The following is an 18,305-nucleotide window of genomic DNA, read 5'->3' as shown; positions in this document are numbered from 1 at the left end:
CCAGAGGTCTCTGAGACTGTCCTCAATTCTTTTTATTCTTTTTTCTTTATTCTGCTCTGTGGTAGTTATTTCCACTATTTTTTTAAAAAATAAGTTTATTTATTTATTTATTTTTGGTTGTGTTAGGTCTTCATTGCTTTGCACGGGCTCTCTCCAGTTGCGGCGAGCGGGGGCTACTCTCTGTTGTGGTGCACGGGCTCAGTAGTAGTGGTGCACAGGCCCAGTTGCTCCACAGCATGTGGGATCCTCTGGGACCAGGGCTCGAACCCACGTCCCCCACATTGGCAGGCGGATTCCCAACCACTGCACCACCAGGGAAGTCCCTTTCCACTATTTTATCTTCCAGGTCATTTATACATTCTTCTGCCTCAGTTATTCTGGTATTGATTCCTTCTAGAGAATTTTTAATTTCATTTATTGTGTTGTTCATCATTGTTTGTTTGCTCTTAGTTCTTCTAGGTCCTTGTTAAACGTTTCTTGTATTTTCTCCATTCTATTTCCAAGATTTTGGATCATCTTTACTATCATTACTCTGAATTCTTTTTCAGGTAGACTGCCTATTTCCTCTTCATTTGTTTGTTCTGGTGGGTTTTTACCTTGCTCCTTCATCTGCTGTGTGTTTCTCTGTCTTCTCATTTTGCTTAACTTACTGTGTTTGGGGTCTCCTTTTCGCAGGCTGCAGGTTCGTAGTTCCTGTTGTTTTTGGTGTCTGCCCCCAGTGGCTAAGGTTTGTTCAGTGGGTTGTGTAGGCTTCCTGGTGGAGGGGACTGGTGCCTGTGTTCTGGTGGATGAGGCTGGATCTTGTCTTTCTGGTGGGCAGGACCGCGGCCAGTGGTATGTTTTGGGGTGTCTGTGACCTTACTATGATTTTAGGCAGCCTCTCTGCTAATGGGTGGGGTTGTGTTCCTGTCTTGCTAGTTGTTTGGCATAGGGTGTCCAGCACTGTAGCTTGCTGGTCATTGAGTGGAGCTGGGTCTTAGCATTGAGATGGAGATCTCTGGGAGTGCTTTCGCCGTTTGATATTACGTGGAGCCAGGAGGTCTCTGGTGGACCAATGTCCTGAACTCGGCTCTCCCACCTCAGAGGCACAGGCCTGACACCTGGCCGGAGCACCAAGACCCTGTCAGCCACATGGCTCAGAAGAAAAGGGAGAAAAAAGAAAGAAAGAGAAAAATAAAATAAAATAAAATAAAATGAAATAAAGTTATTAAAATAAAAAAATATTAAAAATTAAAAAATTTTTAAAAAAAGAAAAAAAAAAGGAAGAAGAGAGCAACCAAACAAATCCACCAATGATAACAAGCGCTAAAAACTATACTAAGAAAAAAAATGAGAAACAAAAACGGACAGACAGAGCCCTAGGACAAATGGTAAAAGCAAAGCTATACAGACAAAATTACACAAAGAAGAATACACATACACACTCACAAAAAGAGAAAAAGGAAAAAATATATATATATCTTTTGGGAAGTCTGAGGTCTTCTGCCAGTGTTCAGTAGGTGTTCTGTGGGAGTTGTTCCACATGTAGATGTATTTCTGATGTACTTGTGGGGAGGGAGGTGATCTCCATGTCTTACTCCTCCGCCATCTTGAAGGTCTCTCTCATTCTTTTTAATGGCTGTATAGTATTCCATTCTTTGTATATACCATAATTTATTGAATCTAGCCTTCTATTATGAACATCAAGGTGGTTTCCTTTGTTTCCTCCATTACACCTCGATGTTTCAGTGAACATCCTAGAATATACATTCTAGGTATTTTGTGTGTGAGGAGGTTCATAAATTGTAAATTTCTAAAAGTAGAAATGTCAGGTAATTAATGTAAATCCAATTAAAATTTTCTAAATAATTCCCAAATTGCCATCCTCAGCATCAATTTAAGACAAAATTAAGGAAGGGTGTTTGTGAGAGTAAGGTTTTTTTTTAGCTTGAAGCCTTTAGGAGTTAGAGTGGGAAATATTGCACATATGTAAGGGGTGACTTAATACGCTGAGTGCATGTGTGAAAACTGCAGGGGTATTTCCTTGGTTTTAAAGCTCAGAACTCTGACTCCTCCAACAAATCCCATTTGGCATGAAAAACTCCCAAAGAGTTTTTCTGTTAAGACTTCCTTCTGCCTCTGTCCACGTGACTCATTATGCCCGCTTGGATTTGGGATCAATAGTATAGCGCTGTTCTCTGCTGTCCATAGGCTAAAGGCTGAAACACATTCTTTTCACTTGCAATAGACACACAGAGTCATATTCTTCTATTATAAGAAAAACTATAGCACATGCATGACAATAAACACTCAGCTTCACAGCCAGGAAAACAATACAACAGAGAGTGATAGAAGTAAGAACTCCTACCTTATCTAAAGGGGGCAGTCATAACTCCACTCTAGCCAATTGCTGCCATGCAGGAAAGTGAGCCAGGATTGCTAACTGACCTGATTTTTCAAGATAAGCTGGGTATCTAGAGTTTTTTTTTTTAATTTCATGATTTTAAAAAATGTTGAATAAACAAAAAAGAAATGAAAGAGGAGAAATAACAACTGATACCACAGAGATATAAAAAATCATAAGAGAATACTATGAACAGTCATATGCCAACAAATTGGGCAACCTAGAAGAAACAGACAAATTTCTTGAAATATACAGCCTGCCAAGACTGAATCAAGAAGAAACAACTTGAACAGAGCAATCACTAGAAGTGAAATTGAATTTGTAATAAAAATACTCCCAGCAAACAGAAGTCCAGGACTGGATGGCTTCACAGGGAAATTCCACCAAACATATAAAGAAGAACAAATATCTATCCTTCTCAAACTATTCCAAAAAACTGAAGAGACGGGAGCACTCCCAAATTCATTCTACGAGGCCACCATTACACTGATACCAAAACCAGACAAAGACACTACAAATAAAGAAAATTACAGGCCAATATCTTTGATGAATATAGATGCAAAAATTCTCAACAAAATATTATCAAACTGGATCCAACAATACATAAAAAGGATCATACACCGTGATCAAGCTGGATTTATTCCAGGGTCATAAGGATGGTTCTACATTAACAAATCAATCAATGTGATACACTACATTAACAAAAGGAAGGATAAAAATCACATGACCATCTCAATAGACACAGAAAACGCATTTCACAAAATTTAACATCCATTCATGATAAAAACTCATCAAAGTGGGTATACAGGGAACATACCTCAACATAATAAAGGCCATTTACGACAGACCCACAGCCAACGTAATACTCAACAATGAAAAGCTGAAACCCTTCTTGCTAAATTCAGGAATAAGTATGCCCACTCTCACAGTTTCTATTTGACCTAGTATTGGAAGTCCTACCCACAGCCATCAGACAAGAAAAAGAAATAAAAGGTATCCAAATTGGAAGTGAAGAGGTAAAACTATCACTATTTGCAGACGACATGATACGCTATATGGAGAACCCTAAAGTCTCCACCCCAAAACTATTAGAACTAATAAATGAATTCAGCAAGATAGCAGGATACAAGATTAATATACAGAAATCTGTTGCATTTCTACATACTAATAATGAAATATCAGAAAGAGAAAGTAAAAAACAATCCTGTTCAAAATCTCAAAAAAATAAAATCCCTAGCAATAAATTTAACCAAAAAGGTAAAAGACTTATACTCTAAAAACTATAAAAACGTTGATGAAGGGAACTGAAGATGATTCAAAGAAATGGAAAGATAGCCCATCCTCTTAGATTGGAAGAATTAATATTGTTAAAATGGCCATACTACCCAAAGCAACCTACAGATTTAATGCAATCCCTATCAAAACACCCATGACATTTTTCACAGAACTAGAACAAATAATCCTAAAATTTATATGGAACCATAAAAGACCCTGAATTGCAAAGCAATCCTGAGAAAAAAGAACAAAGCTGGAGGTATAACCCTCTCAGACTTCAGACTATACTACAAAGCTAGAGTAATCAAAACAGCATAGTATTGGCACAAAAACAGACACATAGATCAATGGAACAGAATACAGAGCCCAGAAATAAACCCATGCACCTATGGTCAATTAATCTACCACAAAGGAAGCAGGAATATGCAATGAAGAAAAGACGGTCTCTTCAATAAGTGGTGCTGGGAAAACTGGACAGCCAAATGTAAAACAATGAGATTAGAACATTCCCTCATACCATATTCAAAAATAAACTCAAAATGGTTTAAAAACCTACATGTAAGACCTGAAACCATAAAACTCCTAGAAGAGAACGCAGGTGGCACACTCTTTGATATAACACAAAACGAAAAGACAACCTACGGAATGGTAGAAGATATTTGCAAATGATGCGACTGACACGGGGTTAATATCCAAAATATACAAACAACTCATATAACTCAATATCAAAAAAACAAACAACCCAATCAAAAAATGGGCAGAAAACCAGAATAGACATTTCTTCAAAGAAGGCATACAGATGGCTAACAGGCACATGAAAAGATGCTCAAGATTGCTAATTAGAGAAGAGCAAATCAAAACTACAATGAGATATCACTTCACACCTGTCAGAATGGCTATCATCAAAAAGACTATAAATAACAAATGTTGGAGAGGATGTGAAGAAAAGGGAACCCTCGTACACTGTTGGTGGGAATGTAAATTGTTTCAGCCAGTATAGAAAACAGTACGGAGGTTACTCAAAAAACTGAAAACAGAACTACCATATGATCCAGCAATTCCATTCCTGGCTATATATCCGAAGGAAATGAAAACACTAATTCAGAAACATACACCTTAATGTTCACAGCAGTACTATTTATAATAGCCAAGATATGGAATTAACCTAAGTATCCATCAACAGATGAACAGATAAAGAAGACATGGTATATATATTCAATGGACTACTACTCAGCAATTAAAAAGGACGAAATTCTGCCATTTGCAACAAAGTGGAGGGTATTATGCTTAGTGAAATAAGTCAGTATGATATCAGCATACTGTATCATATCACTTATTTATAGAATCTAAAAAATAATACAAATGAATGTATATGCAAAACAGATTCACAGATATAGAAAACAAAGGGGTTTCTATATGTGGTTACCAAAGGGGGGAGGGACAAATTAGGGGTATGGGATTAACAGAAACAAACTACTATATATAAAATAGATAAGCAACAAGAATATACTGTATAGCACAGGTAATTATATCCATTCCCTTGTAATAATCTATAATGGAGTATAATCTGCAAAAATACTGAATCACTATGCTGTACACCTGAAACTAACATAATATTGTAAATCAACTGTACTTCAATTAAAAAAAATGTTGGCTCTGACTTTTTAAAGACAATCTGGTGAAAAAACTGTTAACAGTGCTTGCCTCTGGGGAGGGAAAACCATTACTGGAGGAAGGACTTATTCTACACTGAATATCCTTTTGAATTTTGTACCCTGGTCATGTATTTTAAAAAATAAATTAACTCTCTAAACACTGCAGGAGCCAACTATTTAATCTGCACGTGGCTGGTCTGTAGGCCTGATCTACAGGATAAAGTTCACTCACACTCTTCTTCTGCCCAGTACCCAAAGCCTCTTGGCTGTCTGACTTTGGCCTGACTCTTTCCCACTATATCCACTTATGTCCCCTGCATTCAGCTGCATTCTCTTGAACATGTTTTGCCTTTTCCTTCTTTGGGGCCTCTGCTATGCTGTTCCTTTCTGCAATTTGTCTTTTAAGATATAGTTCAAATACTACTAATGAATTGATCCTTCTTCCAGGTGTCCTATACAGTATCCTGGGAGAGGCAGTAAAAAATGTAATTTCAGAGCATGGACTCAGGAGGTAAACTCCTTGGATTTGAATTCTGGCTCTGCCAATTATACCACCATTTAAATGACCTCTGGAAAGTTACTTAACTTCTCTGGGCCTTGGTTTCCTCATCTCTGCTGTGGTGAGAATTAAATGAGTTAGAGATTCCAAAATGTTTAGAATAGTGCCTGGCAGGTAGTAAATACTCAATAAATGATAGCTAATATTGTGTAGCAGGTGGCCTATATTTCCTCATAGGACTGACATTATTATTTTTTTAAAGACTTTTTTTGATGTGGACCATTTTTAAAGTCTTTATTGAACTTGTTACAATACTGCTTCTGTTTTATGTTTTGGTTTTTTGGCCACGAGGCATGTGGTATCTTAGCTCCCCGACCAGGGATCGAACCCATACCCCCTACACTGGAGGGTGAAGTCTTAACCAGTGGACCACCACGGAAGTCTCCAGAACTGACATTATTTAATTTTGTCTTGTGGTACATTCTCCAACTAGACCATGAGCTCCAGAGGTCAGAGCCTCTGGCTGACTCACCTGTGTCTTCAGTGCCTAGAATGGCCGGGCATAGAACAGGCACCTGGTAAAGATTTGGAATGAAATCCTCCACACATACATACACATACACACACTTCCTGTCTTTTTTCTCTGGACTGGAAATCTCACTGAGGACTGTGCCTTTTCTAGGCTCCACTGACTTCCAGAAGGACAAGGTGTTGGACCTGCACACAATACCTATTGATTAACAGAAGAAGTAAAATCTCGGAGTGGAAGGTGCTTCATTATGGGTTCACACAAGAAGTTCACAAAATCTGAAGTTCACAAACCATGCAATTATATTCCCAAAGCCAGAGGCAGACTTTTTATAGCATCAGCCTACCTTAGGTGACAGCCATTCTCATTCACTTGGGCCTCAGTAAACAGTTATTGAGTTTGAACTCTCTATCAGGCCCTTAACTAGGTTCTGGGCACACAGAGACAAAAGAGTATGTGGCTTGTTAAAAAAAGTATGTGGCTTGGGACTTCCCTGGTGGTGCAGTGGTTAAGAATCCACCTGCCAATGCAGGGGACACAGGTTCGACCCCTGGCCCGGGAGGATCCCACATGCCGTGGAGCAACTAAGCCCGTGCGCTACAACTACTGAGCCTGTGAGCCACAACTACTGAGCCCGTGTACCACAACTACTGAAGCCCACGAGCCTAGAGCCCATGCTCCGCAACAAGAGAAGCCACCACAATGAGAAACCCGCGCACCACAACGAAGAGTAGCCCCCGCTCACCACAACTAGAGAAAGCCTGCGTGCAGCAACGAAGAACCAACGCAGCCATAAATAAATAAATAAATAAATTTGTTAAAAAAAAAGTATGTGGCTTAGTTACTAATGTGGATAATCATATGGTATATATTAAGGCTAGAAGAGCTTGTCTAATATGCTTCTTTGTGTAAAAAATGGGGAAAAGGAATATATACGTATTTTCTTGTTATGAGTAAACTAGCTAAAAGAATAAACAAGAATACTAAAACACAGGTTGCCTTCAGGGTGGGAGAACTGAGTGGCTAGGGAATGTGGAAGGGAGGGTTAAACTGTAAACTCTTATACCCTTTGAATTTTGAAGCCTGAAAATGTCTTACTTAGTCACAAAATTAAAAGTTTTTCTTTTTTAAAGGATGAGATTTTTTTTTTTTTTTTTTTAGAGAAAGGTAATTTTTAAAATTTATTTATTTATTTATTTATTTATTTTTGGCTGTACTGGATCCTCGTTTCTGTGCAAGGGCCTTCCCCAGTTGCTGCGAGCGGGGGCCACTCTTCATCGCGGTGCGCGGGCCTCTCACTATCGTTGCCTCTCCTGTTGCGGAGCACAGGCTCCAGGCGCGCAGGCTCAGCAGTTGTGGCTCACGGGCCCAGTTGCTCCGCGGCATGTGGGATCCTCCCAGACCAGGGCTCGAACCCGTGTCCCCTGCATTGGCAGGCAGACTCTCAACCACTGCACCATGAGGGAAGCCCAAGGATGAGATTTTTTAAAGATGTGGTTTAGACTAAGCAGTTCTACTTTTATGTATCAACCTTAGAGAAACACTCATACAGGGGCCCAAACAGGCATGTATGTGGACGTTCCCTGTAGGGCTATTTGTAGTCATAAAACATTAGAAATCACCAGAATAGCCGTCAGTAGAGGAAAGCTAAACTGTGATCCATTCACACTTGGAATCCTATGCATCAGAATGAAGCTGACCTTTATGGAAGGAGTTGGAAAGAGTTCTAAGACAGATTGTTAAATGAAAAGAAAACAAAAATATATCACAGCATAATATATATCATCCAATTTGGCTTTTAAAAACTATATACAGTTGACCCTTGAACAACTGCACAAGTTGTGGGTTTGAACTGCACAAGTCCACTTATACGCAGATTTTTTTCAGGAGTAAATACTACAGTACTATGCAATCTGAGGTTGGTTGAATCCATGGATGCTGAACCTCTGATACAGAGGAACCGCATACATGGAGGGCCGACTATAAGTTATATGCAGATTTTCAACTGCGCAGAAGGCTGGCACCCCTAACCACAGCACTGTTCAAGGGTCAACTGTATTTCTTTATATACATATATATGTATGTAAATGCACAGAGAAAGACCTGGAAGGATATACCACAAACTAATTACAGGGAAGGCAGTGTGACTAGGGGGCCTTAAAAAATAAGTTTACTGGGCAAGGTGCTTCATATGAATTACCTTTTAATTCTCTTACCAACTCCATGATGTAGGCCCCATTATTATTCCTTTTTATATTTGAAGAAACTGTAGCTGAGAGAGGCTATGTAACTGCCTAAGTCACACTTCAAGCCTCAGACTTAAATTTGATTACTCTAGCATGGTGCTTTTTAACTTTACATACTTCTAGAGATCAATTTTAGTTATTGAAAAAAAAGATAATCCAAAGGAGCTGCCTCCAGCCTGGCAGGGGCCTAGTAGGATCCAAGCAGTGTGGTCAGTGCTGTGAAGAGGGGTCAGGGGCTTACATCTGAGGAGCTGGGCTCTTGTGAGGTCCTCAGCAACACTCCCTCTGCCAGGGCCCGGTCTACAGCCTGCCTTGCTAGCTCCTCCAGCTGCTGTTCATCCTGCAAGAGGCTCCCCCAGCCGGTGGCCATCCTGACCTGCAACAGAAGGAGAGAGAAGGGCTGACAGATGGCCTGGGGCCCAGCAACTGGCAGTGTGGTACAGGGGAGTGAACACTGGCTGGCAGTTCTTAACAATTTCCATGAGCACAAAATGGAAAGCTTGACAAAGCATTTCCATTGACACTGTTTCTTTTGAGTCCTAATCCAATGACAGCCTTATTCTCACAGTAAGGAAGCGGAGGCTCAGAGAGATGAAATGACTTGCCCAAGGTAATGACTAGTAAAACCTGGACTTGAACTCGGGTCTCTGGACTCCCAGCCCGATGCTTTCCATTGGAGAAAGAGGCACTAATACATATGTGATCGTGGCAAGTTCTTTCTCCTCCCAGAGCTGCAGGTTCTCTACCTGTGAAACAAGGGGTCTGGGGTAGACCATGGTTTCCAAACCAGCTGAATATTCTGGAGAGCTTGGAAAAGAATACAGATTCCTGGGCCCTACTAGAGATTCTGATTCAAGAGGTCTGAGGGGAGGGAAGGGCTGAAGCTCTGTATGTTTAATAAATTTTCCTGGGACGGGAACTGCTGTAATATATTATTAATTTCCCTTCTAGCTCCAACAACCCATGTCGGCAGGTTTCAAATAAATTATGTGGGAGTGGGGGAAAGGAGCCCTTTGTGGAATACTATTAAATGCAAATAAGGTGAACTCCTCCCTCATACTAACCAGAGGCAAACTCACTAGCAGGAAATGATTACATTCCTTGTATGGACATCTATCATCATAGAACCAAAAGACAGAAAATATTCTTGAGAAATCATATTAGCAGGATAGAAATAATTGAAACCCAAGTGCCCAATGTAATAGGAGGAGTCCAACTGGCTGCCAGAGACACACAGGGTGAACCAACTCACACTTTGACACTCACTGATTTTGCAGCAGGCCCCAGGGGTGTAAGAAAATCTGGATAAAAATCTGGAAACACCAGTCATTAGAACATGGCTGCCCAGCTCAGTGGTCCCAGGAAGAGAGCTGGAGAATGACAAGTAACCTCCGTCACATTCAGCTCCATCCCCCACTCCCCATGACAGAACTGGTGCTAGACCAATAATGATAGTCTGTCGGCCTCAGCACAATGTTTTGAAAGAATGAGCATGTGATTTCAAGAGGGTCCTGACAACAACCCTGTCAGGTGAGACATAGATAAGGGCAGTCATAGTAGAGAACAAAGCTCTGAGGTCAGTCAGACCTGGGTTTGAATCCATAATAATTACTTCCTTTATAAATAAGGTCACCATGTGGATTAAATGAAAAAAAAAACCTGTGTGTAGTTCCTTAGCAGTGTTTGAAGCTCTATACATGGGAGCTTCTTTTTTGGCTGTACCCACTTTACAGGTAGAAGACTTATCAGAGGTCACCCAGCAGCCTGGTGGCAGAGCCAAGACTAGAACCTGTGACTCTGACATTAGAGCAATGAAACTCTCCACTGGCCCCCATCTCTTCACAACTGTGGGATTCTATCATCTCCACCTGCTGTTGGGTTTTTGTTTAGCTGGCATAAACACTGATTGGCATCTAATGCCAGGACCCTGACTGAGGACGCAAAGAAAGATAAGACAAAAATAATTACTATGACAAGTGCTAGTTGGGCCCTTTGTATTTCTCATTCTACAGTCTCAATCCTTCTTGTGGCTTTATTTCTGTTTTGCTGATGACACTCGAAACTATAACTTCACTGCAGTGCCTTTCCTGACCTTCAACAGAGAATATCCAACTGCTTACTGAGAGTCTCCATAGAACCAGAATAGAATGTGTTGTTGTCGCCCCATAAATCTGCTCCTACTCTTGATGAATCCGACCCAGGCACCCAAGCTTTGTACATACATCTTTCCTACACCCCATTCTCCCCCAATCCTATGGATTCTCAGTATACATTACTCTGAATTCCTTGATTTCTCTCCACCTTCACCGTTAGGAGGCCTGGTTCCGACTACCACCATCTCTTCCCTAGGCACGAAACAGATTCGGAGTGATGTATCTTCAGGACACACCAGCTAGTCTCCCGCTTCCAGGCCTTGGCATTTGCTGTCGTCTCTCTTTGGGACAATCCCCACCACTCCGACCACCGCTCACGACTTAGTTTCAGAAGCCGTCCCTGTTCCCCGCCCAGGGCTTCTTTCTACGGCCCATTAATTTCCCCTGTATCATTGGGAATAGTGTGTCTTGATCACTTCTCTAGCTCCAGCGCCTACTACTGTATTCAATGAATGTTAAATGAAAGAATGATGAATGAATGACATACTGGAGCCAGATCACCAAATGCCTTAACACGTCCACAAGAAAACCCCGGTCGGACTTAAAGCCAAGGGCGAGGCCAATGCCTGCGTTAGGCCCGGGGCAACAACACGGTCTCCTGCCCAGGCCTGCCCCGCCTCACGGCCCGCTCGCTCCCACCCGGGGCAAAGTTTGGTTCTAATCGCTTCCACTTTTGTTGTTTAAAAAAAAAACAAACTCCGGCTCTAGTCTCACCGGCACCGAGTGCCCGACAACCAGCACAATCTGGAGTCAGGAGATCTAGGAAATCTGCAATCAAGAAGCACCAGCCCCACCCCCTCACTGGACACCAGCTTCCAGGTCCCTGCCATGGGTATGAGCTGCGACGTCTCCTGGCCTCCAGGGCTCCAATCGCTGACAGACCCCTCCCTCATTGCCTTTCTCCCGAAGAAGCATGACCCTTACCGGCCGCCGTTGCAGTGCCCCAACCTACTCGTTCGTCGTCCTGCTGCTCTCCGTACTCAGGCCCCCTCGCGCCTTTACCGGAGCTTCAGGGGGCGGGGCCTCGATGCGATCCAACGCGCTTGCGCGCCCCCATCCCCTCCACGCCCCGGGCAGGGCTTAAAGAGCAGCGGAGCTGGACGGTGGCTGGGAAGGGACGATCCGTGTGAGGGCAGCTTTGGGACAGCACCTTGGGAAGGAAGGGAGGAGTCGTGTTGGGTCAGCCGGGAGCTACGGGTTTGCAAAGCTAAAGCTCGTAGGGCGTCAGAACTGCTGACTTCCGACGCAAGATGGGGAAACTGATACTCAGAATGGGACAGTCACTACCTTGGGGACACACAGTTGGTGGTAGTGGGTGTGGTAATAGATGCCCAGAGACAGAGACAGAGCCCAGCGCAGGGTCCCATAGCACGTTAAAGGCTGAGCCAGTGTTGGAACCCAGCTGCGTCCCAGAAAAGAACACCCGATTTCTCCAACCCTGGGACAGCTGCAGGAAAAGCCTTAATGGCAAAAGGAAAGTAATTTCATTTTTCCAGCAGTTTTAAAGTTAGGAACGTTTGAGGGTGGTCCAGTGTTTCACAAAATGTCCAATATCACTTGCATCAGGATCTGGTGCAGTTTTTTTTTTTTTAATGCAGATTTTTTTATCCCTACCTCCATCTCACCCATTGGCAGCTCCCCAGTTCTTTAACTGCTCCTTCTTTCTGGATTGTGATAGGATTCTTCTCAGTCTGAAGCACCTGATACGAATTTTAATTAAACTGAATTTATCAGTCTGGGCTCTGGGGAATTAACCATGAATAAGACAGAGCCCCGGCTTTCACATCTGATTTAAAAGGTAGACAGGTAAACAGTGTTTTTCTGGGGAAGTAGGGAAGGCTTTTGGGGTCTTGAAGGACAGGTAAGCATGTGTAAACAGTGAAGGAAGTAGGGGTGGTTAGAGGCAGGAAAGGGGCTAGTGTACCAAGTAGCAGGAGCAGAAACAGCAAAGGCAAATAATTCTGAATGTGGCTAGTCTTGTTTTAGAGACAATGAGGAGTTTGGTGTAGATACTGAGGAGGGTCTGGGGGTTGGAGCAGGCTTTTAGGAGCTCAGTCTTGGGGAGGGAGCCTTGGATGCTAGGTTAAGAAGTTTAGCATTTGTCCAATGAGTTGTCTAAGGATATTAAGGAAGAGGGAGACATGGTGTGTTAGGTGCTGGTTACAGCAAGGCAAATGGTTTGTAAGTGGGGAGACCAAGGCCAGAGAGAGATCTCAGAGGTAGTTAAGGTGTGAGATGATGAGGCGGGGCCAAGAAGATGGAGAGAAGGGGACAGATTAAAGAGATATTTAGGAGAGAGAACTCCGACTGATTATAAATCAGCGGCCCAATCCAGGGGACAGGATGTTTCCAACTCCTTAAATAAAGTATGTGGGACTTCCCTGGTGGTCCAGTGGGTAAGACTGCATGCTCCCAATGCAGGCGAACCGGGCTTAATCCCTGGTCGGGAAACTAGATCCTCCTGCATGCGTGCCTCAACTAAGAAGCCCGCATGCCACAACTAAGAAGCCCACATGCCACAACGAAGATCCCACGTGCTGCAACTAAGATCTGGCGCAGCCAAAATAAATAAATAAATACATAAATATTTTAAAAATAATAAAGTATGTACATTTTCTACCTACAGGACAGACTGAGCTTTCCAATCTTGTTGGTGGGAAGGAAGGGATAGGTGGTCTGGTTATTGCCACAACTGTGATTTCATGATGTCCCTCTTTTTTTTTTTTTTTTTGTCCCTCTTTTTTCTGCTTTTGTACCTAAGGGAGAGTCTGAAGCAGCAGTTACTATAATAGGCCCCAGGTGCCAGAAAAAGTCCACCGGGCTAACAAGGAACAAAGGAAGCTATTTCTAGGGCAGTATGAAATTAAAAATAAAAAATCATGACCCAGGGTTCTCTGCGCAGGTTCTCCTCTTCCAAGATGGGTGCCAAATGACGTGTATCAGGTGCCTATTTGTGAGATCTGGGGAGGATCCCAGACCTTAACACCCCTTTGGTTGTGTCCTCTCACATTGTGGCAGGTAAGGTATTTTCATTCCCATTTTGTAGATGTGACAGTTGAGCCTCAGAAGTTATGTGACTTGTTCAAGGGGATCCAGTTTGTGGTGGGACTGGAAGTGAGGGGCTCTTGGCCAAAGATGTTTCCAGCAAGGCTTTGCCTTTCTTGCTCCCTCTGCCCAGATGCTTTTCCTCGAAATCTTGGCATAAGTGGCTCCTTCTTGTCATTCAGATGTTTCCTCCTCAGATGACATCCCCACCTGATCAGCCTGTATCACATTTTCCTGTGTATTTTCTACATAACACTTATTAGTATCTGAAATAATTAATTTTATGTGTTTCCCTCCACTAGAATGTGAGCTCCATGAAAACAGGGGCAATATCTGTCTTGGTCACCACTTTACCCCCAGCACCTGCAATAGTAGATACTCAATAATATTTGCCGACTGATGGAAATAAGCTGGGGAGGGAGGAAGGGAAGGAAACCAACATTAGGTGAAAGCTTGGGATGTTTCAGGTGCTTCTCATAAACTATCTCATTTGATCCCCTCATAGCCTTTCCAGGTGGGTACTGTATCTCCATTGGGTGGATAAGAAAACATGGGAAGTGAGGTCAAGTCGGTCGTTTGTTACTTTTGAGGCCATAGGCTCCTTTGAGAATCTCCATTAGACACAAACTTTTAGCAGACCATGTGAAGGAATTCAGAGACCTCTTCAGGCCTACTCAGGGATCCCAGATCAAGGAACCCAGGATTAGAGAACTTGCCCGAGGTCTTTCTGGCCTCAAGCCTTTGCTGGTTCCTCCCTCCATGGCAAGGATAGATTCCCTTTAGTGGACATCAGGGAACCTGCTGAAGATTTTGGAGCAGAGCGAGTTTATGATGCCTTGAGCCTTTGATGTCTCCGACCTGAGTTCAAATCCTGACTCCACAAACTATCAGTGTGACTATGGGCAAGACTTCTCACCTCTCTGAATCCCACTTCCCTCACTTTCAAAATGGAATCTGTTTTTTGGTTTTTTCTCACAATAACTAATCTTTATTTGATCTGCTCGTTAAGTGCCGGGTACTTGGCTGCTGGCTTTACAGTTGTTATCTCACTTTCACCACAAACCTATGAGGTGAGTACTGTTATCATGTCCATTTTACAGCTGGGGACTTGGAGGCTTGAAGAGATGCCCTGACTTGCTGAAGATTATGCAGCTTTACACTCTTAGCCATTGTGCACCTACATATGTACCTTGGGATGTGCCACGAGCTCAGGCTTCCCAAAGCTGACTTCTGAATCCATTGCAAACTCTGTTGGGTTTGTGGGAACATTTGAGTCTGAATTAGTTTAAAAAAAAGGCAAGGAGGGCTGCACTGCAGTGTGAATGGAGGCCAATCTCTTTGTATGTTGCCTTTCCCCCTGTAAGGGCCCCTGGCCAAGCCTAGACTGGGCCTCTTGACTGGGACATCTGTGTCGTCCCAGGGTCTGCATTGCACGGAGGTCTGCATTTGTGCACGTGGCTGCTGTCTCTTTTTAGCAATGACGTCACTCTGCCTGGAATTATGAGGCTGTCTCCACACCTGACTGGGGGCCACTGCTTGGCCGTTCAGAGTGGAATTCCTGTGTCTTCCAGCCCCTACCTACCACAGGCCTGGCCCAGCCATGCTGCTCAGGAAATGCCTTTGGAATCAAAGGGAGGACTCTTCCATGTGTTGAGGATTTACTGTGTACCAGGCCTGTCCTGGACACTTTACATGTGTTATCTCATTTACACGCCCCAGTAATCCTGGGAGGGAGAAGTTACTGTCTCTATTTTACTGAGAAGAAACAGACTCAGTTGGGCTTTGCCTTAGGCCCACTTGTGGTGATTAATGGCACCAGGACTGACTCTAGGGCCTGTGTGCTCATCGTGCATGATGAATTCTTGAAGCTGTGGGCTGATAAAGGGGAGACACTCCTCAGCCCCCAGGACCCTCAGAGACTTTCTACCAACAAGCTTCTAGTCCAGCTCTCATTTCATCCATGAGGAAACAGGAGCCCAGAAAGGAGCGATGACTTACTTATAGCCCCTCTTTTCTGCTTACTACTTATCTGTTGGCTTTTTAAAAAAAAAAAATTATTTATTTATTTATTTATTGGCTGCATCGGGTCTTAGTTGCGGCACACGGGATCTTTCATTGCGGCGCTCGGGCTCTTCGTTGTCGTGCACGGGCTTCTTTCTAGTTGTGGCTCGGGAGCTCCAGAGCATGTGGGCTCTCTAGTTGTGGTGCACGGTCTCTCTAGTTGTGGCCTGCAGGCTCCAGAGGGCGTGGGCTCTGTAGTTGCGGCACGTGGGCTCAGTATTTGCGGCGCGAGGGCTTAGTTGCTCTGTGGCATGTGGGGTCTTAGTTCCCTGACCAGGGATCGAACTGGCATCCCCTGCATTGCAAGACGGATTCTTAACCACTGGACCACCAGGGAAGTCCCACTACTTATCTTTATCTACTTCCTTTTGGGCAGGATGAGATCTAATTTTACTCATCATTATACCACCCAGATAGCCCAGTGCCTGGTCCTACTTGACACTCGGTAAATGCTTTTAAATTTTATTTATTATAAAAACATTGAGAAAAGTATAAAGGTTAGTATAACAGACACCCATATACCCACCACCCCGCTTGTGAAATAAAAACTGCTAATACAGCTGAAGGCCCCCTGTGTGCCTCTCTACAACTGCATCTTCCCAACCCCTGGCGAAGTTAAGAGTCTTCTGAATTTGGTGTTTATTATTCTATGCCATTTTGTATTCATATACCATAAAATTCAACCTTTTTAAGTGTATAATTTAGTGGCTTTTAGTGCGTTCACAAGATTGCGCAACCATCACCACTATCTAATTCTAGAACATTTTCACCCCCAAAAGGAACCCCATACTCATTATCAGTCACTCCCCCATTCCTCCCTCTCTCCAGCCCCGGCAATCACTAATCTGCTTTCTGTCTCTATGGATTTGCCTATTCTGGACATTTTCTATAAATGGAATCCTGTATGTGGTCTTTTGTGTCTGGCTTCCTTCACTTACCATAATGTTTTCAAGGTTCATCCATGTTGTGGTATGAATCAATGTTTCATTCCTTTTTATGGTATGGTATTCCATTGTGTGAATATGGCATGTTTTGTTCATCCATCACTTGTGGACATTTGGGTTGTTTCTGCTTTTTGCTATTATAAATAATGCTGCTATGAACAAGTTTTTGTGTGGATATATGTTTTCAATTCTCTTGGTTATATAAGTGGACTTGGTGGGTCATATGGTAACTCTATGTTTAACTTTTTGAGGAACTGCCAGACTGTTTTCTAAAGTGGCTGCACTATTTATTTTCCATTCCCACAAGCAATGTATGAGAGTTTCAATTTTTACATCCTCACCAACACTTATCTCTTTGATTATGACCATCCTAATGGGTGTGAAGTGGTATCTCATTATGGTTTCAATTTGCATTTCCCTAATGACTAATGATATTGAGCGTGTTTTCGTGTGCTTATTGTCCATTTGTATATATCCTTCGGAGAAATGTCTATTAAAACCTTTTACCCATCTTAAGGGCAAAAATATTATTGAGTTTTAAGAATTCTTTATATATTCTGGATACCAGACCCTTATCAGATATATGATTTGCAAATATTTTCTCCCATTCTGTGGGTTTTCTTTTCAGTTTCTTGATGTTGTCTTTTTTTTTTTTTTTTTGGTAAATATCTCTATATTTTATGTAGCCTCTTTATATTGAAGAAATGGTTTTTTTTAACATCTTTATGGGAGTATAATTGCTTTACATTGTTGTGTTAGTTGCTGCTGTATAACAAAGTGAATCAGCTATACGTATACATACATGCCCATATCCCCTGCCTCTTGCGTCTCCCTCCCACCCTCCCTATCCCACCCCTTGATAGTGTCCTTTGAAGCACAAATGTTTTTAATTTTGATGTAATCTAATTCATCTATTTTTTTTCTTAGGTTGCTTATGTTTAGAGTGTCATATCTACGAAACCATTGCCTAATCCAAAATCATGAAGACTTACATCTGTCTTTTTCTGTGAGATTTATGGGTTTTGCTGTTACATTTAGGTCTTTGATTCATTTTTAGTTAATTTTTGTATATGGTGTGAGGTAGGTCCTATGCATTTTTAGTCCTTTTACTAGGTGTGTGTTTCTAAAAAAAATATGATACTGTTTTTCCTGATTGGGGGACTTTAAATGGTAACGTGTGTTCTTGTGCAGCTTGTTTTTCTCATTCAGCCTTATGTTGGGAGATTCATCCATGTTGATAAGAGTAACTAGTTCATTTGTTTTCACTGCTCTATAGGTTTCATTGCATAAAAATACCACATTTCATTTACCTTTTCTCCTATGAATGATCCTTTGGGGTTGTCTCTACTATTTTGCTGTTACAAAGGGTAAACAGTCTAATATGTGCCTCCTTGTGCAGTATGTTGAAGGTCATGGGCATATTCAGATTTACTAGATAATACAAAATTACTCTCATAAGTGGTTTTACAAATGTGCACTTCTGCCAGCAATGTAATAGAATTGCCCTTATTTGGC

At 42.3% G+C, this 18,305-nt stretch overlaps 1 protein-coding gene across 5 annotated transcripts in view; it reads right to left on the bottom strand.

Annotated features, from left to right (window-relative positions):
* The window catches only part of GSS (glutathione synthetase), a 37,359-nt gene extending 25,600 nt beyond the window's left edge, over positions 1-11,759 (bottom strand). For 2 of the 5 annotated variants that reach the window (XM_036825384.1, XM_036825380.1), the window contains exons 1-2: positions 11,665-11,759; positions 8,829-8,963 (exon numbers count right to left, since the gene is read on the bottom strand). In XM_036825384.1, the coding sequence (XP_036681279.1) occupies positions 8,829-8,957 (129 nt within the window). In that variant the 5' untranslated portion in view covers positions 8,958-8,963; positions 11,665-11,759. Of the gene's footprint in view, positions 1-8,828; positions 8,964-9,853; positions 9,958-10,863; positions 10,938-11,454; positions 11,474-11,664 lie in introns of those variants that run through there. The other 3 variants (XM_036825381.1, XM_036825382.1, XM_036825383.1) reach the window with 3 other exon arrangements.
* Positions 11,760-18,305: the final 6,546 nt, after the last annotated feature.

The sequence above is a fragment of the Balaenoptera musculus genome, chromosome 15 (assembly GCF_009873245.2).
Source record: "Balaenoptera musculus isolate JJ_BM4_2016_0621 chromosome 15, mBalMus1.pri.v3, whole genome shotgun sequence".
NCBI classification, from domain to species: domain Eukaryota; kingdom Metazoa; phylum Chordata; class Mammalia; order Artiodactyla; family Balaenopteridae; genus Balaenoptera; species Balaenoptera musculus.
Note: the sequence above shows the minus strand (reverse complement) of the source record. Positions and strands in the feature narration are given on the sequence as shown.